The sequence below is a fragment of the Oncorhynchus mykiss genome, chromosome 21 (assembly GCF_057628025.1).
Source record: "Oncorhynchus mykiss isolate SJ-2025 chromosome 21, ASM5762802v1, whole genome shotgun sequence".
Taxonomy (NCBI): Eukaryota; Metazoa; Chordata; class Actinopteri; order Salmoniformes; family Salmonidae; genus Oncorhynchus; species Oncorhynchus mykiss.
Window position 1 is genome coordinate 52,576,170 of NC_143042.1, and position 22,831 is coordinate 52,599,000.

The following is a 22,831-nucleotide window of genomic DNA, read 5'->3' on the forward strand; positions in this document are numbered from 1 at the left end:
TACAAATATAGGGTTAGGATTTTGGACAAAACCTTCCACTTGATTGGCTGCTTAGCAGGTAGAGTAGGGGACTATGGAACAGTCATGGACGCGAGGGTATGAGGTTGTGAAGGCATAATGTTTAGAAAATAGTTGAATGTGAAACCACACATTTTGCACTTTTGTTCAAATCATTTGTTGTATTTAGTATGAAAAGTACCTGTACCAGTACCTGTTATTCCTACTGATTATCGGCTACTTAAGCCAATGACTTATCGCTTCTCCACAGAGTTTTGATGAAAATGAAAAACCGTGTCGAAAAAATAAACGTCTCTGATAAAGCACACGTCGCTATTTATCGCTGACCAGCAAATGTCAGTAATGTGATTTGTGAACAGATAATGAAGTTCAGAGTAATGAACGTTTTTTTTTCGGCACAATTTGGTGAAAGCAGCGCCAAAGCCTTCCGGAAAGATTTGTTTTCCCCATCACTAAATTAAAGATATTATCAGTATAAACTATTCAGGCACCTAAACTCAGGTATGGCTCTACCCTAGCCAATCTGTTACCTACCAAAGCATGCTCTCCTCCCAGGCAAAAGGTCAACAGAGCACGGTACAAACTCTTTCCAGGAAATCCCTTCCTCTTGGAATGTTCCTTCATGATATCCCCAAAACACGGTTTAAAGCGTAAATGAATAATTTTCCATGTACACACATCCTAAACAACAGTTTTACATAAAAACCCCACACTTCAAGACCTTGTGGCGTAACTTCCTCTTTAAGACACACCATACACATTTCATGAAGTAATTCACCCCCCCCCCCCCCCGGGGATAATTAATAACTTTGGTTATTCCCATCAACCAACAAAATGTTCCTCGATGACTCGCAAACTAATGAGCGTCATGCGTAACGTGCACCGGGCACTTCAACAAGGAAACGGCACGTCGCACCAGACAAACTTCAGCTAGGTTCAATTGTAGGATTTTTCTCTCCTAAAACACTTTGATTCTTATTCTAACAATATATTTCACATTGCTAGAGGATGTACGTTTAAAAATGGGCAGCTTTATACGCGCCATAAACATTGTTAACAAGTTCCATTGTTTTAGTAACTGGCGTGCACAACAAACACTCGACTTCTGCGCCTTATTGTCAAAGTATTGCTGGCAAACAGGAACGCGCTACTCTCTTTAGTTACAGGATTCTTGGCTATACCTTGAAGAGATACATTAGGAGAGCTTCTCTAACAAATCGTTTCTTTAAAAAGTGTCATTGTCTAGAAGTCACGGACATGCCCTCCGTGACAAACCCCTGAATCAAATCCACAGATTACCACCCCCTGAATTAAAGGGGAGGGAAGAGGAGGAAAAAGAGGAGGGAAGAGGAGGAAGGAAGGAAGGAAGGAAGGAAGGAAGGAAGGAAGGAAGGAAGGAGGAGAAGAGGAGGAAGGAAGGAGGGGAGTAAGAAAGAGGAGGAAGGGGGGAGTGGAGTGAGAAGGATGGAGGAGAGGAGGAAGGAGAGGGAAGGAGCAGGAGGAGAAGGAGGAGGGAGGAGGAAGGAGGAGAGAAGATGAGGGAGGAAGAGGAAGGATGGGGGATGAGGGGAGGGAACAAGGGGAGGAAAGAGGAAGGAAGGAGACAAGGAAGGAAGAAGAAGGAGGGAGGATGAGGGGAGGAGGAAGGAGGAGGGGAGGAAGGAGGAAGGAGAGGATGGGAGGAGGAAGGTGGAGAAGGAGTTCTGTAGAGAGTAAGAGAGTGATTAGCTGGGTTTTGTGATCACTGATCTGAGAGGAATCAACAGACCACCACATTGTGTCTACCTATTCCACCTTTTCAAGTACTGAGATTTGGGCAAAATGTCTTAAATATGCCTTCCACCCTATGCAATACAAACATCTTAAATTAGCCTTCCCCCCCTATAAACATCTTAAATTAGCCTTCCCCCGTATAAACATCTTAAATTAGCCTTCCCCCCATAAACATCTTAAATTAGCCTTCGTTCTATGCAATATAAACATCTTAAATTAGCCTCCCCCCCTATAAACATCTTAAATTAGCCTTCCCCCCCATAAACATCTTAAAATAGCCTTCGTTCTATGCAATATAAACATCTTAAATTAGCCTCCCCCTATAAACATCTTAAATTAGCCTTGCCCCCTATAAACATCTTAAATTAGCCTCCCCCCATAAACATCTTAAAATAGCCTTCGTTTTATGCAATATAAACATCTTCAATTAGCCTCCACCCCTATAAACATCTTAAATTAGCCTCCCCCCTATAAACATCTTAAATTAGCCTTCCCCCCTATAAACATCTTAAATTAGCCTTCCCCCCCTATAAACATCTTAAATTAGCCTTCCCCCCCTATAAACATCTTAAATTAGCCTTCCCCCCTATAAACATCTTAAATTAGCCTTCCCCCTATAAACATCTTAAATTAGCCCCCCCCCCTATAAACATCTTAAATTAGCCTTCCCCCCCTATAAACATCTTAAATTAGCCTTCCCCCCCTATAAACATCTTAAATTAGCCTCCCCCCCTATAAACATCTTAAATTAGCCTCCCCCCATAAACATCTTAAAATAGCCTTCGTTTTATGCAATATAAACATCTTCAATTAGCCTCCACCCCTATAAACATCTTAAATTAGCCTCCCCCCCCTATAAACATCTTAAATTAGCCTCCCCCCCCTATAAACATCTTAAATTAGCCTCCCCCCCTATAAACATCTTAAATTAGCCTTCCCCCCTATAAACATCTTAAATTAGCCTTCCCCCTATAAACATCTTAAATTAGCAACCCCCCTATAAACATCTTAAATTAGCCTTCCCCCCTATAAACATCTTAAATTAGCCTTCCCCCCCATAAACATCTTAAATTAGCCTTCCCCCCTATAAACATCTTAAATTAGCCTTCCCCCCATAAACATCTTAAATTAGCCTTCCCCCCTATAAACATCTTAAATTAGCCTACCTTCTATGCAATATAAACATCTTAAATTAGCCTCCCCCCTATAAACATCTTAAATTAGCCTTCCCCCCTATAAACATCTTAAATTAGCCCCCCCCCCCTATAAACATCTTAAATTAGCCCCCCCCCTATAAACATCTTAAATTAGCCTTCCCCCCTATAAACATCTTAAATTAGCCTTCCCCCCCATAAACATCTTAAATTAGCCTCCCCCCTATAAACATCTTAAATTAGCCTTCCTTCTATGCAATATAAACATCTTAAATTAGCCTTCCCCCCCTATAAACATCTTAAATTAGCCTTCCCCCCCTATAAACATCTTAAATTAGCCTTCCCCCCCTATAAACATCTTAAATTAGCCTTCTCCCCCTATAAACATCTTAAATTAGCCTTCCCCCCCTATAAACATCTTAAATTAGCCTTACCCCCCTATAAACATCTAAATTAGCCTTCCCCCCCTATAAACATCTTAAATTAGCCTTCCTTCTATGCAATATAAAGTGTTGCTGTATGGTTTGTTGTTTTCTCCAGGACCCACAATTCATCTGTTGACTATAGGCCCTGGGAGAAGGCAGCTAGCCATGCCTGGAGCTCTCCCTCTATCTCCCTTTCCCTGGCTAGCAGCAGGCCTCTCCCTCTCCCTGGATAGCTCCAGGCCTCTCCCTCTCCCTGGCTAGCAGCAGGCCTCTCCCTCTCCCTGGCTAGCTCCAGGCCTCTCCCTCTCCCTGGCTAGCAGCAGGCCTCTCTCTCTCCCTGGCTAGCAGCAGGCCTCTCTCTCTCCCTGGCTAGCACCAGGCCTCTCCCTCTCCCTGGCTAGCACCAGGCCTCTCCCTCTCCCTGGCTAGCACCAGGCCTCTCCCTGGCTAGCACCAGGCCTCTCCCTGGCTAGCAGCAGGCCTCTCCCTCTCCCTGGCTAGCACCAGGCCTCTCCCTGGCTAGCACCAGGCCTCTCCTTCTCCCTGGCTATCACCAGGCCTCTCCCTGGCTAGCACCAGGCCTCTCCCTCTCCCTGGCTAGCACCAGGCCTCTCCCTGGCTAGCATCAGGCCTCTCCCTCTCCCTGGCTAGCACCAGACCTCTCCCTAGCTAGCACCAGGCCTCTACCTCTCCCTGTCCCTAGCTAGCACCAGGCCTCTCCCTCTCCCTGGCTAGCACCAGACCTCTCTCTGTCCCTAGCTAGCACCAGGCCAAGCGAGGCCATCTGTTCCCCTACAATAGGGCCCTCTGCCATCTCCACATGCCTCTCTCCGTGGCCACAGCCAACTACATGGAAATGTACGAGATACACATAGAGCTCTATTCATCCCTCTCCCACCCCATGAGTCCATGGACGGTTAATCGCAGTCACATCTGCCACAGTTGCTTCCAAAATGTTTGTTGGGATGGATGGGGGGAGGGGGGGGGGTCTTGAGGTCTTGTTCTGAATAGAGGTCAACTTAAGCTCCCCCCCCCCCCCCATCCCCCAAACAAAGAGCAGAGGTGCAAGTACATGCATTTGGTATTTTGATCTTTTCATATTCATCACATCCACCTCGACACGTTGGTACCATAATATAACAGCCGAAATGTCAGAGTGACACAGATTATTAGCGCAAACAGAACTACAGCGAGAGAGAGAGAGAGAGAGAGAGAGAGAAAGAGAGAGAGAGAGAGAGAGAGAGAGAGAGATGGAATTTTGGATCAGGCATTTAATTCTCTCTTCTGTATGTCTGTCTGTGTCCACAGACGACAACAAGACGATCCGGTTGCCAATAGTGACCATGTTTACAGTCAACATTCCATTTAAGGAGAGCACAAAGGAGGGGACAATAGCTCCGTGGTGATTTGCAACAATACGCCACATCGGACAAAGCCAACGTGTGACGGATGGATTCAGACGTTCAGACGGATTTAGTTCGTGTTCCAAGTCGATCTTTACACAAAACCCACATTGACTCGGAGTGCATTCAAGACTTAACAGAGTTATACAAACCTGCCATAGAAACATGTCCAAAGGAAAACCTTCCATAGAAAGTGTCATAGAACTCGAGACAACTCTACCGTGTTTTTTTTTTGCAAGAGCCTGTTCGACATGGTCTCGAGCAAGACTTGAATAATAGTTGCGATAGTTCATTCAGACTGCCAAACAGACGATGTCAGATATTCGGCTCGTTGACAGGAGCAGTTTCCTCAGTTCCTGCTGCCTGCGGGGAAGATGGACAGACAACTGTTCCATGGGAGAGTTTTATGAACCAGCTGAACTTCAACGTAAATGTCCCGTTGTTAATCTTTCCTCAATCTGCTGTTGGAAGGGTAAATGGAATGGCCCAACCTTTGGTGAATGAGCAGTACTGTAAATAACAACTATAACCCGTAATAAAACAGTATTGTATAATATCATGATAATATACTACATTTACTCCACATCATTTTTCTAAAGGGCACATATTGGTTTATTGTCTCTCAGCAGTACTCCTCCTAGAGCTGCCTAGTGTGTGTGTGTGTGTGTGTGTGTGTGTGTGTGTGTGTGTGTGTGTGTGTGTGTGTGTGTGTGTGTGTGTGTGTAGGAGGATGTCTATGTGGGCAGACAACGTAGGCACCTTTGCATAACGATTACATCATATAAACCAACCTTACATTTGTGCGTGATTGCAAATCACGAAATACCAAGTGAATTTAGAAAGCTGCTCAGCACATCCCACACAGCCAAAATATGTCCTGTGTGTGGACTTTGTGGAGAGGCCAGAGGAACGCAAGGAGAAGGTTGGAGTGACGTTGATGGATGGTTGTGACTGACCTGTTTTGCAGCAGTCCCAGCATCTTCCCTCTTGGTGCGTCCAGGAGAGATCCACTGTGCTGTCACCGTCTGTCCCCTTAACTCTCCTGTCAAAGACACAAACACAAGCGGTCAATGAGGAGCAAGACAGATTCATTACCACACAGGAGGTCAATGAGGAGCAAGACAGATTCCTTACCACACAGGAGGTCAATGAGGAGCCAGACAGATTCCTTACCACACAGGCGGTCAATGAGGAGCAAGACAGATTCCTTACCACACAGGAGGTCAATGAGGAGCAAGACAGATTCCTTACCACACAGGCGGTCAATGAGGAGCAAGACAGATTCCTTACCACACAGGAGGTCAATTTTTTTATATATTTTTTTATTTCACCTTTATTTAACCAGGTGGGCTAGTTGAGAACAAGTTCTCATTTGCAACTGCGACCTGGCCAAGATAAAGCATAGCAGTGTGAACAGCATGCATTTGGTTTTTACTAGCGTTTAAGAGCAGTTGGAGGCCACGGAAGGAGTGTTGTATGGCATTGAAGCTCGATTGGAGGTTAGATAGCACAGTGTCCAAGGACGGGCCGGAAGTATACAGAATGGTGTCGTCTGCGTAGAGGTGGATCAGGGAATCGCCCGCAGCAAGAGCAACATCATTGATATATACAGAGAAAAGAGTCGGCCCGAGAATTGAACCCTGTGGCACCCCCATAGAGACTGCCAGAGGACCGGACAGCATGCCCTCCGATTTGACACACTGAACTCTGTCTGCAAAGTAGTTGGTGAACCAGGCTCCAATGAGGAGCCTTACCACACAGGAGGTCAATGAGGAGCAAGACAGATTCATTACCACACAGGAGGTCAATGAGGAGCAAGACAGATTCATTACCACACAGGAGGTCAATGAGGAGCAAGACAGATTCATTACCACACAGGAGGTCAATGAGGAGCAAGACAGATTCATTACCACACAGGAGGTCAATGAGGAGCAAGACAGATTCATTACCACACAGGAGGTCAATGAGGAACAAGACAGATTCATTACCACACAGGAGGTCAATAAGGAGCAAGACAGATTCATTACCACACAGGAGGTCAATGAGGAGCAAGACAGATTCATTACCATACAGGAGGTCAATGAGGAGCAAGACAGATTCATTACCACACAGGAGGTCAATGAGGAGCAAGACAGATTCATTACCACACAGGAGGTCAATGAGGAGCAAGACCCATTCATTACCACACAGGAGGTCAATGAGGAGCAAGACAGATTCATTACCATACAGGAGGTCAATGAGGAGCAAGACAGATTCATTACCACACAGGAGGTCAATGAGGAGCAAGACCCATTCATTACCACACAGGAGGTCAATGAGTATTAAGACCCATTCATGACCACACAATAAGAGGGCAACAGAGGGGTTGTGGCTCTCAATAAGGTTTTATAAAGGAGTTATATAGAGGTTTCCAGAGATTGTTTCATTTACTGATCTATAAATGGCTAATTAATTCGGATTAAGGTTGTTTGTTCTCAGTTTTTTTTTAATGTTTTGAATGAGGGTATCTATAAGGGTGGTTGTGGATGACAGTGGGCAGCAGGGGAGGTATGCAACCATGATGCTCTATGTTGCCTTTGTGCCGTGGCCTACGACTAACTGGCAGAAGGCATTTCATCCAGACTATCCACCGAGGAAAACTCCCTTGAAAAAAAAGACGGAGAGAGAGAGACTTGACATGATGACTACATTACCTCCAATGAATCTCTAGCCCAATCAGAGGCCACGAAATAACACTTCTGTGGTCCCCTCCGGTGCACGTTTAGTTTTTTTGCTCTAGCACTATACAGATAATTAATACAATAAACGAATAATAAAGCTTTGATTATTTGAATTAGCTGTGTAGTGCTAGAGTGCTTGGGGGAGGAGGGGGGGGGGGGGGGGGGGGGTTTGGGAAACACTGCTATAGGGAATAGGGTGCTTGGGGGGGGGGGGGGGTTTGGGAAACACTGCTATAGGGAATAGGGTGCTTGGGGGGGGGGGGGGGGGTTTGGGAAACACTGCTATAGGGAATAGGGTGCTTGGGGGGGGGGGGGGGGGGGGGGGTTGGGAAACACTGCTATAGGGAATAGGGTGCTTGGGGGGGGGGGGGGGGTTGGGAAACACTGCTATAGGGAATAGGGTGCCATTTTGTGTGAATTAAATGTACTACTGTCGGAAAAGAGACAATGTATGTGTTGATCATTATTATTTATAACCTAGGTAGCTATTCTCTGTAACGTGAGTCATGGTCATGCTGTATGCTGAACGTCAACAGACACATTCATGTCTTTTTCAAAGGGTCATTGTATCCGCTGAGAAATCAAGGTCTACTCTCCTTTTCTTTCCTCTCGTGTGTTTTCCATTCCTTTCCTCTCCTCTCATTTCCTTTCCTCTCCTCTAATTATTTTCCTTTCCTTTCCTCCCCTCTCATTTCCTTTCCTCTCCTTTCATTTCATTTCCTTTCCTCTCCTCTCATTTCCTTTCCTTTCCTCTCCTCTCATTTCCTTTCCTTTCCTCTCCTCTTATTACCTTTCCTTTCCTCTCCTCTAATTGACTTTCCTTTCCTCTAATTTCCTTTCCTCTCCTCTCATTTCCTTTCCTTTCCTCTCCTCTCATTTCCTTTACTTTCCTCTCATTTCCTTTCCTCTCCTCTAATTTCCTTTCCTCTCCTCTAATTTCGTTTCCTCTCCTCTAATTTACTTTACTTTCCTCTAATTTACTTTCCTCTCCTCTCAGTTCCTTTCCTTTCCTGTAATTTCCTCTCCTCTCTCCCTCCATGTACCCTGAATGAGAGAATCCCCCTGCCTGTGGATGCAAACCCAGAATCATCCTTCCAGGAAATGAGAAAGAACAAACTTGGGCATGGAGAGGATAGACCCCTCGTTTGTCTGAGTCTAGCCCCACAACTATCGTCTGCTCGATCTCTGGCCTACTGATTGAATGAGTCACCGCCGGGGCCAATCAGGTGGTGCCGGGTCATTAACAAGGACCCTTGCATAGAAGACGCATGGAAATAAATAGGCTTATCATTATGCTGCATTATGGTCAATACCAAATCAACACTGTCGCTATGGCAGTTAAATAGAGAGGTGTGGGTGTAGAGAGAGAGAGAGAGAGAGAGAGAGAGAGAGAGAGAGAGAGAGAGAGAGAGAGAGAGAGCGAGAGAGAGCGAGAGAGAGAGAGGGGAGGGAGAGAGAGAGAGATCGCCGATTGAATGATTCCTGTCTAGATGGGGAAATAGCCGGTGCTTGATCAGAACATTAGTGGTTTAAGACATCTCTATTGTGAGGTCTTGTTGTGGGGGCTTTACGCACCCCTCGTGATGAGACCTAAGTATGTTATGTTCAGCCTTATCATGCACATCCCAGTCATTCTGAATCTGAGATAAACATCTCATGGTTTTTGCTGTGCTGATGCTGTTGTCACCGAAGCAGATAACATTGGCAAGTCTCTACACAGACAACTCATCAACGCTCTTTGATTTGAATATAAAGTTCCCGCTGTGTGTAATTAAGTCGAGGCACCAGTCCATGATGGCGAAGCTGCGAACACCAGATATACCCTGCCCTCTAACCCTGCAGTCGCCATAATTGTGCCTATTTGCCTTTAATTGAGTGGCTTTTGGGTCGAGGGCTCTCTGAGAAAGACAATGGTCACCCAGCAAGAGCGGTGGCTTTGTATTGAACCTCTTTCCACGCCTGTGTCAGGTACCGCTTTTGAAAGCACATCCAAACCACACTGCAAATGCTGTCAAAACACCTTGTTAACCACTGTTGGACATCTATTAACAGCCTCTTATATCGGAATACGTTCATTCTCCTCAGTGCATTTCTACATAACACCATAACAACATATTCAGTCAGTGCTTTGCGGGGGGATTTTGTACGTGAGCCACACAGGGTTTTTAGTGTGGGGTTGGTGGATAATCATAGCTCACCCAAAAGGCGACTTTGGCTTTTTAAAATATGAATTCAGCTAATCCCCTCTGTGTTACCTCAAAGGGGGGTTTCAGATCAAATGATACGCTCCCCGGTTAAGGTCACCAATTAATAACTGATATGAGTGAGAGGACCCCATAAATGTCAGCAGTATTTTCCCTGTACCTTCTACAGGGAATTATTACCACCATAACATTTGAGTCTCTCACAATCAGAATCGGGACGGTGAAATACAATTGAGTGGAACACAACAGGAATGTCACGAAGTGTCACCCGACCCAAGTAACAAAAAGGTATTGACAATCATTTCAAATACTTTATCTGGGTTTGATTGAGCTTGCCTGGCGCAAAGGAACCAATATCTGTCCAATCGAGGCAGACGAATGCAAACGCACAAAGTATTTGAAAGATTTCAAGTAGTACTTGAAACGCAGGTCTACACGGAGCATCCATCCAGGTTGCCTGGATGGGGTCTGTTTTTGTACTCCTTTTGTGACTTGACTACCACACCTCTGACCTGTAAGACAACCGTATGGACTCACCCATCTCCCCCGGATCTCCTCTCCATCACCCACCCCAGCCATATCCTCTTTCCCCTCCCATAGCTCAACCCCCAGAAATATCCACACCTCCCCTCCCATAGCTAAACCCTCAGAAACATCCACACCTCCCCTCCCATAGCTAAACCCTCAGAAACATCCACACCTCCCATCCCATAGCTAAACCCTCAGAAACATCCACACCTCCCCTCCCATAGCTAAACCTTCAGAAACATCCACACCTCCCCTCCTATAGCTAAACCCTCAGAAACATCCACACCTCCCATCCCATAGCTAAACCCTCAGAAACATCCACACCTCCCCTCCCATAGCTAAACCCTCAGAAACATCCACACCTCCTTTCCCATAGCTAAACCCCCAGAAACATCCACACCTCCCCTCCCATAGCTAAACCCTCAGAAACATCCATACCTCCCCTCCCATAGCTAAACCCTCAGAAACATCCACACCTCCCCTCCCATAGCTAAACCCCCAGAAACATCCACACCTCCCCTCCCATAGCTAAACCCTCAAACATCCACACCTCCCTTCCCTTAGCTAAACCCCCAGAAACATCCACACCTCCCTTCCCATAGCTAAACCCTCAGAAACATCCACACCTCCCCTCCCATAGCTAAACCCCCAGAAACATCCACACCTCCCTTCCCATAGCTAAACCCTCAGAAACATCCACACCTCCCCTCCCATAGCTAAACCCCCAGAAACATCCACACCTCCCTTCCCATAGCTAAACCCTCAGAAACATCCACACCTCCCCTCCCATAGCTAAATCTCCAGAAACATCTACACCTCCCATCCCATTGCTAAACCCTCAGAAACATCCACACCTCCCTTCCCATAGCTAAACCCCCAGAACATCCACACCTCCCATCCCATAGCTAAACCCTCAGAAACATCCACACCTCCCATCCCATAGCTAAACCCTCAGAAACATCCACACCTCCCTTCCCTTAGCTAAACCCCCAGAAATATCCACACCTCCCTTCCCATAGCTAAACCCCCAGAAACATCCACACCTCCCTTCCCATAGGTAAACCCCAGAAACATCCACACCTCCCCTCCCATAGCTAAACCCTCAGAAACATCCACACCCCTCCCATAGCTATACCCCCAGAAACATCCACACTGCAGCCTTATAGCTAAACCCTCAGAAACATCCACACTGTGCAGCCCTATAGCAGCCTGACCAGTTTCAGGGAGGTTAATACCGACTCCATTTTGGGGCTTTATGAAATGGACCTCTCATGACCATATATGTATTATTGATCTGTTGATTGATCAGCTGTGGTATGTGTTGCATCTGTGAGTGTCTCCCAGATCTGTCTTAGTGCCTGGTTTTTCTCTGCAGAGAGGCACTTAGGGAAACCTAAGTGACAAAAGGTATGATCCGAAGCAGTTGGATATACCCTCTAGAATACCACACAGAACTGCTCAGGCGAAGCACTTCAAATGAAGGAAATGACTAAAAATGAGTGCCCAGAAATTCATCTTCCGGATATCCTGTCTTAACCGTAAAACTAGCTTGTACAGGAAGTTGCACATCTGTTATGAAAAATTGCCCGGTTGAATAAAAAACAGACGTTAGACTCCAAACCAAGACATTTTAAGCTGTGGCACACTCAAGTAACCTTTCCCGAGACCAGAAAACGTACATTGGCTCCCCAAACGAATGCCTATGCTTTAGCGCAGTGGGCTAGCAGAATCTTCTGGCACGCAGGAGACCCAGTGTTCAAACCCAAGGTCGATCACACAAGCAACAGCATACAGTAGGAAAATACTGTGCCAGGCTGCCAAGCTCCAGAAATGCCACAGCGACTCCCCTGCTCTGTCATTAAAGGCATATTCTCTGCAGAAATCATTAACCCGGCGTAATGGCTTTCGCACACCGCATTAGAGAGTGGAGGGGGAATGGGGTCCTCCATCACTATTGCCCCCCAAAATGATGGACCGCAGCTAGACGAAGGCTCCGGGGCGGTTAATGAACGCCTAGCGCCCAGTCAACAAATCACCACTTTCCCCCTTTCTATTCTTTCCATCTCTCCGTCTCCGTCTCTCTTCGCAGGCAACACTTTCAAAGGGACCTCCATTGAGGCTTTTTCAATTACTGTGTTTGTTTGTGTGTGTGTGTGTGTGTGTGTGTGTGTGTGTGTGTGTGTGTGTGTGTGTGTGTGTGTGTGTGTGTGTAATAAATTACAGTTTGTGGAATCTCTCTAGGGTTAAATCATCTCCAGTTTCAGGGTGTGTAATCTCTCTAGGGTTGATCATCTCCAGCTACAGGGTGTGGAATCTCTCTAGGGTTAATAATCTCCAGTCACAGGGTGTGGAATCTCTCTAGGGTTAAATAATCTCCAGTTTCAGGGTGTGGAATCTCTCTAGGGATAAATCATCTCCAGTTACAGGGTGTGGAATCTCTCTAGGGTTAAATCATCTCCGGTTACAGGGTGTGTAATCTCTCTAGGGTTAAATCATCTCCAGTTACAGGGTGTGGAATCTCTCTAGGGATAAATCATCTCCAGTTACAGGGTGTGGAATCTCTCTAGGGTTAAATCATCTCCAGTTACAGGGTGTGGAATCTCTCTAGGGTTAATAATATTTTATGTCTGTCTGCTTCTCTCTCTCTCCAAGCTTGCCCATGGTTCTATTCCAAATGACACCCGATTCCCTAAATAGTGAACTACTTTTGAACAGAATCCTATGGGCCCTTGTCAAAAGTAGTGCCCTATATAGGGAATAGGGTGCTATTTGTGACTCACTCTATGTCTCCTATTACTGCTGTTAGTACAGCTGGTTGTGCTTTATGTCTGTGTGTGTAGGGAGAAGTGGTACATTATGTTAGGGTTGTTTCCAGATTTCCTGACCTCTTCTAGCCCACTCAGACAAGGGCTTGATTAGATGGAAGTAAAAAGAAAGCGTGCTCAGAGAAAATGTGTAGGTCGTACATGTACTAGTGTTGTAGGTCGTACATGTACTAGTGTTGTAGGTCGTACTAGTGTTGTAGGTCGTACATGTACTAGTGTTGTAGGTCGTACTAGTGTTGTAGGTCGTACTAGTGTTGTAGGTCGTACTAGTGTTGTAGGTCGTACATGTACTAGTGTTGTAGGTCGTACTAGTGTTGTAGGTCGTACTAGTGTTGTAGGTCGTACTAGTGTTGTAGGTCGTACTAGTGTTGTAGGTCGTACATGTACTAGTGTTGTAGGTTGAACTAGTGTTGTAGGTCGTACATGTACTAGTGTTGTAGGTCGTACTAGTGTTGTAGGTCGTACATGTACAAGTGTTGTCGGTCGTACTAGTGTTGTAGGTCGTACTAGTGTTGTAGGTTGTACTAGTGTTGTAGGTCGTACTAGTGTTGTAGGTTGTACTAGTGTTGTAGGTCATACATGTACTAGTGTTGTAGGTTGAACATGTACTAGTGTTGTAGGTGGGACATGTACTAGTGTTGTAGGTCGTAATAGTGTTGTAGGTCGTACATGTACTAGTGTTGTAGGTCATACACGTACTAGTGTTGTAGGTCATACATGTACTAGTGTTGTAGGTTGTACTAGTGTTGTAGGTTGTATTAGTGTTGTAGGTTGTACATGTACTAGTGTTGTAGGTCGTGCTAGTGTTGTAGGTTGTACTAGTGTTGTAGGTCGTACTAGTGTTGTAGGTTGTACTAGTGTTGTAGGTTGTACTAGTGTCGTAGGTTGTACTAGTGTTGTAGGTCGTACTAGTGTTGTAGGTTGTACTAGTGTGGTAGGTTGTACTAGTGTTGTAGGTTGTACTAGTGTTGTAGGTCGTACTAGTGTTGTAGGTTGTACTAGTGTTGTAGGTTGTACATGTACTAGTGTTGTAGGTCATACATGTACTAGTGTTGTAGGTTGTACTAGTGTTGTAGGTTGTATTAGTGTTGTAGGTTGTACATGTACTAGTGTTGTAGGTCGTGCTAGTGTTGTAGGTTGTACTAGTGTTGTAGGTCGTACTAGTGTTGTAGGTCGTACTAGTGTTGTAGGTTGTACTAGTGTTGTAGGTCGTACTAGTGTTGTAGGTTGTACTAGTGTTGTAGGTTGTACTAGTGTCGTAGGTTGTACTAGTGTTGTAGGTCGTACTAGTGTTGTAGGTTGTACTAGTGTTGTAGGTTGTACTAGTGTTGTAGGTTGTACTAGTGTTGTAGGTCGTACTAGTGTTGTAGGTTGTACATGTACTAGTGTTGTAGGTTGTACATGTACTAGTGTTGTAGGTCGTACATGTACTAGTGTTGTAGGTCGTACAAGTACTAGTGTTGTAGGTTGTACTAGTGTTGTAGGTTGTACTAGTGTTGTAGGTTGTACTAGTGTTGTAGGTTGTACTAGTGTTGTAGGTTGTACTAGTGTTGTAGGTTGTACATGTACTAGTGTTGTAGGTTGTACATGTACTAGTGTTGTAGGTCGTACATGTACTAGTGTTGTAGGTCGTACAAGTACTAGTGTTGTAGGTCGTACTAGTGTTGTAGGTCGTACATGTACTTGTGTTGTAGGTCGTACTAGTGTTGTAGGTCGTACATGTACTAGTGTTGTAGGTCGTACTAGTGTTGTAGGTCGTACATGTGCTAGTGTTGTAGGTCGTACATGTACTAGTGTTGTAGGTCGTACATGTACTAGTGTTGTAGGTTGTACATGTACTAGTGTTGTAGGTCGTACATGTACTAGTGTTGTAGGTCGTACAAGTACTAGTGTTGTAGGTCGTACTAGTGTTGTAGGTCGTACATGTACTTGTGTTGTAGGTCGTACTAGTGTTGTAGGTCGTACATGTACTAGTGTTGTAGGTCGTACTAGTGTTGTAGGTCGTACATGTACTAGTGTTGTAGGTCGTACATGTACTAGTGTTGTAGGTCGTACTAGTGTTGTAGGTCGTACATGTACTTGTGTTGTAGGTTGTACTAGTGTTGTAGGTTGTACTAGTGTTGTAGGTCGTACTAGTGTTGTAGGTTGTACTAGTGTTGTAGGTTGTACTAGTGTTGTAGGTCGTACATGTACTAGTGTTGTAGGTTGTACTAGTGTTGTAGGTTGTACATGTACTTGTGTTGTAGGGTGTACTAGTGTCGTAGGTTGTACTAGTGTTGTAGGTTGTACTAGTGTTGTAGGTTGTACTAGTGTTGTAGGTTGTACTAGTGTTGTAGGTTGTACTAGTGTTGTAGGTTGTACATGTACTTGTGTTGTAGGTCGTACTAGTGTTGTAGGTCGTACATGTACTAGTGTTGTAGGTCGTACATGTACTAGTGTCGTAGGTTGTACAAGTGTTGTAGGTTGTACTAGTGTTGTAGGTCGTACTAGTATTGTAGGTCGTACTAGTGTTGTAGGTCGTACATGTACTAGTGTTGTAGGTCGTACATGTACTAGTGTCGTAGGTTGTACAAGTGTTGTAGGTTGTACTTGTGTTGTAGGGTGTACTAGTGTTGTAGGTTGTACTAGTGTTGTAGATCGTACTAGTGTTGTAGGTTGTACTAGTGTTGTAGGTTGTATTAGTGTTGTAGGTTGTATTAGTGTTGTAGGTCGTACTAGTGTTGTAGGTCATACATGTACTAGTGTTGTAGGTCGTACTAGTGTTGTAGGTCGTACATGTACTAGTGTTGTAGGTTGTACAAGTGTTGTCGGTCGTACTAGTGTTGTAGGCCGTACTAGTGTTGTAGGTCGTACTAGTGTTGTAGGTCATACTGGTGTTGTAGGTTGTACTAGTGTTGTAGGTCGTACTAGTGTTGTAGGTCGTACTAGTGTTGTAGGTTGTAACAGTGTTGTAGGTCGTACGAGTGTTGTAGGTCGTACATGTACTAGTGTTGTAGGTCGTACTAGTATTGTAGGTCGTACTAGTGTTGTAGGTCGTACTAGTGTTGTAGGTCGTACTAGTGTTGTAGGTCGTACATGTACTAGTGTTGTAGGTCGTACATGTACTAGTGTTGTAGGTCGTACTAGTGTTGTAGGTCGTACTAGTGTTGTAGGTCGTACTAGTGTTGTAGGTCGTACATGTACTAGTGTTGTAGGTCGTACTAGTGTTGTAGGTCGTACTAGTGATGTAGGTCGTACATGTAATAGTATTGTAGGTCGTACTAGTGTTGTAGGTCGTACTAGTGTTGTAGGTCGTACATGTACTAGTGTTGTAGGTCGTACATGTACTAGTGTTGTAGGTTGTACATGTACTAGTGTTGTAGGTTGTACATGTACTAGTGTTGTAGGTCGTACATGTACTAGTGTTGTAGGTCGTACAAGTACTAGTGTTGTAGGTCGTACTAGTGTTGTAGGTCGTACATGTACTTGTGTTGTAGGTCGTACTAGTGTTGTAGGTCGTACATGTACTAGTGTTGTAGGTCGTACTAGTGTTGTAGGTCGTACATGTACTAGTGTTGTAGGTCGTACATGTACTAGTGTTGTAGGTCGTACTAGTGTTGTAGGTCGTACATGTACTTGTGTTGTAGGTTGTACTAGTGTTGTAGGTTGTACTAGTGTTGTAGGTCGTACTAGTGTTGTAGGTTGTACTAGTGTTGTAGGTTGTACTAGTGTTGTAGGTCGTACATGTACTAGTGTTGTAGGTTGTACTAGTGTTGTAGGTTGTACATGTACTTGTGTTGTAGGGTGTACTAGTGTCGTAGGTTGTACTAGTGTTGTAGGTTGTACTAGTGTTGTAGGTTGTACTAGTGTTGTAGGTTGTACTAGTGTTGTAGGTTGTACTAGTGTTGTAGGTTGTACATGTACTTGTGTTGTAGGTCGTACTAGTGTTGTAGGTCGTACATGTACTAGTGTTGTAGGTCGTACATGTACTAGTGTCGTAGGTTGTACAAGTGTTGTAGGTTGTACTAGTGTTGTAGGTCGTACTAGTATTGTAGGTCGTACTAGTGTTGTAGGTCGTACATGTACTAGTGTTGTAGGTCGTACATGTACTAGTGTCGTAGGTTGTACAAGTGTTGTAGGTTGTACTTGTGTTGTAGGGTGTACTAGTGTTGTAGGTTGTACTAGTGTTGTAGATCGTACTAGTGTTGTAGGTTGTACTAGTGTTGTAGGTTGTATTAGTGTTGTAGGTTGTACTAGTGTTGTAGGTCGTACTAGTGTTGTAGGTCATACATGTACTAGTGTTGTAGGTCGTACTAGTGTTGTAGGTCGTACATGTACTAGTGTTGTAGGTTGTACAAGTGTTGTCGGTCGTACTAGTGTTGTAGGCCGTACTAGTGTTGTAGGTCGTACTAGTGTTGTAGGTCATACTGGTGTTGTAGGTTGTACTAGTGTTGTAGGTCGTACTAGTGTTGTAGGTCGTACTAGTGTTGTAGGTTGTAACAGTGTTGTAGGTCGTACGAGTGTTGTAGGTCGTACATGTACTAGTGTTGTAGGTCGTACTAGTATTGTAGGTCGTACTAGTGTTGTAGGTCGTACTAGTGTTGTAGGTCGTACTAGTGTTGTAGGTCGTACATGTACTAGTGTTGTAGGTCGTACATGTACTAGTGTTGTAGGTCGTACTAGTGTTGTAGGTCGTACTAGTGTTGTAGGTCGTACTAGTGTTGTAGGTCGTACTAGTGTTGTAGGTCGTACATGTACTAGTGTTGTAGGTCGTACTAGTGTTGTAGGTCGTACTAGTGATGTAGGTCGTACATGTAATAGTATTGTAGGTCGTACTAGTGTTGTAGGTCGTACATGTTCTAGTGTTGTAGGTCGTACTAGTGTTGTAGGTCGTACTAGTGTTGTAGGTCATACTAGTGATGTAGGTCGTACATGTACTAGTATTGTAGTTCGTACATGTACTAGTATTGTAGGTCGTACATGTACTAGTGTTGTAGGTCATACATGTACTAGTGTTGTAGGTCGTACTAGTGATGTAGGTCGTACATGTAATAGTGTTGTAGGTCGTACTAGTGTTGTAGGTCGTACTAGTGATGTAGGTCGTACATGTACTACTATTGTAGGTCGTACATGTACTAGTGTTGTAGGTCATACATGTACTAGTGTTGTAGGTCATACATGTACTAGTGTTGTAGGTCATACATGTACTAGTGTTGTAGGTCATACTAGTGTTGTAGGTCGTACTAGTGATGTAGGTCGTACATGTAATAGTGTTGTAGGTCGTACTAGTGTTGTAGGTCGTACATGTACTAGTGTTGTAGGTCGTACTCGTGTTGTAGGTCGTACTAGTGTTGTAGGTCGTACTAGTGTTGTAGGTCGTACTAGTGTTGTAGGTTGTACTAGTGTTGTAGGTCGTACTAGTGTTGTAGGTCGTACTAGTGTTGTAGGTCGTACTAGTGATGTAGGTCGTACATGTAATAGTGTTGTAGGTCTTACATGTACTAGTATTGTAGGTCGTACATGTACTAGTGTTGTAGGTTGTACTAGTGTTGTAGGTCATACATGTACTAGTGTTGTAGGTCATACATGTACTAGTGATGTAGGTCGTACATGTAATAGTGTTGTAGGTCATACATGTACTAGTGTTGTAGGTCGTACTAGTGTTGTAGTTTGTACTAGTGTTGTAGGTCGTACTAGTGATGTAGGTCGTACATGTAATAGTGTTGTAGGTCGTACTAGTGTTGTAGGTCATACTAGTGTTGTAGGTCGTACTAGTGATGTAGGTCGTACTTGTAATAGTGTTGTAGGTCGTACTAGTGTTGTAGGTCATACATGTACTAGTGTTGTAGGTCGTACTAGTGTTGTAGGTCGTACTAGTGTTGTAGGTCATACTAGTGTTGTAGGTCGTACTAGTGATGTAGGTTGTACTAGTGTTGTAGGTTGTACATGTACTAGTGTTGTAGGTTGTACATGTACTAGTTTTGTAGGTTGTACTAGTGTTGTAGGTTGTACATGTACTAGTGTTGTAGGTTGAACATGTACTAGTGTTGTAGGTTGTACTAGTGTTGTAGGTTGTACATGTACTAGTGTTGTAGGTTGAACATGTACTAGTGTTGTAGGTCGTACTAGTGTTGTAGGTTGTACTAGTTTTGTAGGTTGTACTAGTGTTGTAGGTTGTACATGTACTAGTGTTGTAGGTCGTACTAGTGTTGTAGGTCGTACTAGTGTTGTAGGTCGTACTAGTGTTGTAGGTTGTACATGTACTAGTGTTGTAGGTCGTACATGTACTAGTGTTGTAGGTTGTACTAGTGTTGTAGGTCGTACATGCACTAGTGTTGTAGGTTGTACTAGTGTTGTAGGTTGTACATGTACTAGTGTTGTAGGTCGTACTAGTGTTGTAGGTCGTACATGTACTAGTGTTGTAGGTTGTACTAGTTTTGTAGGTTGTACATGTACTAGTGTTGTAGGTTGTACTAGTGTTGTAGGTCATACATGTACTAGTGTTGTAGGTCGTACATGTACTAGTGTTGTATGTTGTACATGTACTAGTGTTGTAGGTCGTACTAGTGTTGTAGGTCGTACTAATGTTGTAGGTCGTACTAGTGTTGTAGGTCGTACTAGTGTTGTAGGTTGTACTAGTGTTTTAGGTTGTACATGTACTAGTGTTGTAGGTCGTACTAGTGTTGTAGTTTGTACTAGTGTTGTAGGTCGTACTAGTGATGTAGGTCGTACATGTAATAGTGTTGTAGGTCGTACTAGTGTTGTAGGTCATACTAGTGTTGTAGGTCGTACTAGTGATGTAGGTCGTACATGTAATAGTGTTGTAGGTCGTACTAGTGTTGTAGGTCATACATGTACTAGTGTTGTAGGTCGTACTAGTGTTGTAGGTCGTACTAGTGTTGTAGGTCATACTAGTGTTGTAGGTCGTACTAGTGATGTAGGTTGTACTAGTGTTGTAGGTTGTACATGTACTAGTGTTGTAGGTTGTACATGTACTAGTGTTGTAGGTCGTACTAGTGTTGTAGGTTGTACATGTACTAGTGTTGTAGGTTGAACATGTACTAGTGTTGTAGGTTGTACTAGTGTTGTAGGTTGTACATGTACTAGTGTTGTAGGTCGTACTAGTGTTGTAGGTCGTACTAGTGTTGTAGGTCGTACTAGTGTTGTAGGTTGTACATGTACTAGTGTTGTAGGTCGTACATGTACTAGTGTTGTAGGTCGTACTAGTGTTGTAGGTCGTACATGTACTAGTGTTGTAGGTTGTACTAGTTTTGTAGGTTGTACATGTACTAGTGTTGTAGGTTGTACTAGTGTTGTAGGTCGTACATGTACTAGTGTTGTAGGTTGTACTAGTGTTGTAGGTTGTACATGTACTAGTGTTGTAGGTCGTACTAGTGTTGTAGGTCGTACATGTACTAGTGTTGTAGGTTGTACTAGTTTTGTAGGTTGTACATGTACTAGTGTTGTAGGTTGTACTAGTGTTGTAGGTCATACATGTACTAGTGTTGTAGGTCGTACATGTACTAGTGTTGTATGTTGTACATGTACTAGTGTTGTAGGTCGTACTAGTGTTGTAGGTCGTACTAATGTTGTAGGTCGTACTAGTGTTGTAGGTCGTACTAGTGTTGTAGGTTGTACTAGTGTTTTAGGTTGTACATGTACTAGTGTTGTAGGTCATACATGTACTAGTGTTGTAGGTCGTACTAGTGTTGTAGGTCGTACATGTACTAGTGTTGTAGGTCGTACTAGTGTTGTAGGTCGTACTAGTGTTGTAGGTCGTACATGTACTAGTGTTGTAGGTCATACATGTAATAGTGTTGTAGGTCATACATGTACTAGTGTTGTAGGTCATACATGTAATAGTGTTGTAGGTCGTACTAGTGTTGTAGGTCGTACATGTACTAGTGTTGTAGGTCATACATGTAATAGTGTTGTAGGTCGTACTAGTGTATTAGGTCGTACATGTACTAGTGTTGTAGGTCATACTAGTGTTGTAGGTCGTACTAGTGTTGTAGGTCATACATGTACTAGTGTTGTAGGTCGTACTAGTGTTGTAGGTCGTACTAGTGTTGTAGGTCGTACTAGTGTTGTAGGTCGTACTAGTGTTGTAGGTCGTACTAGTGTTGTAGGTCGTACATGTACTAGTGCTGGGAAAATATAAAAGATAGAAACGGCCCAAAACCATGAGCTCATCGTAGGAAAATGTTTGATGTTGAGCTAACTTCGCCAGTGCATTCTTTTCCAAATATGTAACTACAATTTCCCATTGCTAAAATACATTATTCAGAACTAAAGAACTAAAATACATTAGTTTCTGCTTTTGCATAATGGGGATCCTTAATAAAATACCAAATACGGTTTTAGTCAACACATGGACAAAATCTTACCAAATAACTTTTGGCACAACGCACACTTAGGACTTGGGAGAGCCATTAGGAAACTAAAGAACTGATGGAAGGAGAAAACTCTGGCTTTCTCAAGCGCTTGTTTCACATCCCCCTTTCTCGCCTCACAATTTACCTCCACGTTGTTTTTCCACATTGATTGAGACGAACAAAAGGAAGAAACCAAGTGAACCACGAGGGGAAAAAAGCTACGGATGGTTTCTCTTGACATAGTGTCCACGAGCATGTCACAGAGGAGGACAGACAGGATAGGATGGTTTCTCTTGACATATGTGACTGATCGCCTTGATTCGTTCTTACGTAGCAAAATTTGAAATTGTGTTTTTTTTTTTTGCATTATATAAAAGCAGATACACAGAGCTACAAAATGGTATATCATACACTGCCCACGAGGAACAACGGGAAAGCAATTCTGCCGTGAAAGTTGATAAACTTGTAACCCCACTTTTGAGAAAATGGCCCTTAAATATTTTGGTACCTACTGGAGAGCTCTTCTTTGACTACACCCCATTCAGCATTGTTCACACCCTCTTAAACCTCAGCCCCGCCCACCTCTTTAAACCTTCACACGTGAGGTCATGTGCTAAACAGTGAGTAGTGTAGTAAAAATAAAGACTAAAAGTGGTAAAAGTAGTAGCCTACAATAACGACATATTCCAAGAAAGTGTCCCGATAAAAAATATTTAATAAAAAATTAGATGACGCTTACCCAGACACACTTGTCTAAATCGATGGGTCATGTGAAAGAAATGCTATATCCCCCAGCCACATCTAGCCAAGTGGATGGGTCTCTACAAGGTGTAAAGGTGTAAACGATACAGCCAAATGGTTACTTGCATAGTGGCAATATACATTTTTAAAAAGAACAAGTGTGAATGCCAGTAGAGAAAGAACAAAATAATACACAGTATGTAGGAGAACAATATCAATAACAATATCAGTGATAGACGAGGTAGTTACAGTGGCAAGAAAAAGTATGCGAACCCTCTGGAATTACCTGGATTCCTGCATGAATTGGTCATCAAATTTGATCTGATCTTCATCTAATTCACAACAATAGACAAACACAGTGTGTTTAAACGAATAACATACAAATTATTGTATTTTTCTTGTCTATATTGAATACATCATTTAAACATTCACAGTGTAGGTTGGAAAAAGTATGTGAACCCCCTAGGCTAATGACTTCTCCAAAAGCTAATTGGAGTCAGCTAACCTGGAGTCCAATCAATGAGATGAGATTAGAGATGTTAGTTAGAGATACCTTGCCCTATAAAAATCACTCACAAAATGTTAGTTTGCTATTCACAAGAAGCATTGCCTGATGTGAATCATGCCTCGAACAAAAGGGATATCAGATTACCTAAGATTAAGAATTGTTGACTTGCATAAAGCTG

At 43.6% G+C, this 22,831-nt stretch overlaps 1 protein-coding gene across 1 annotated transcript in view; it reads right to left on the reverse strand.

Annotated features, from left to right (window-relative positions):
• adam19a (ADAM metallopeptidase domain 19a) overlaps positions 1-22,831 on the reverse strand; it is a 220,773-nt gene that overhangs the window by 180,453 nt on the left and 17,489 nt on the right. The window contains exon 2 of the mRNA XM_090213379.1: positions 5,730-5,815. Coding sequence (XP_090069505.1) covers positions 5,730-5,815 — 86 coding nt within the window. The remainder of the gene's footprint in view (positions 1-5,729; positions 5,816-22,831) is intronic.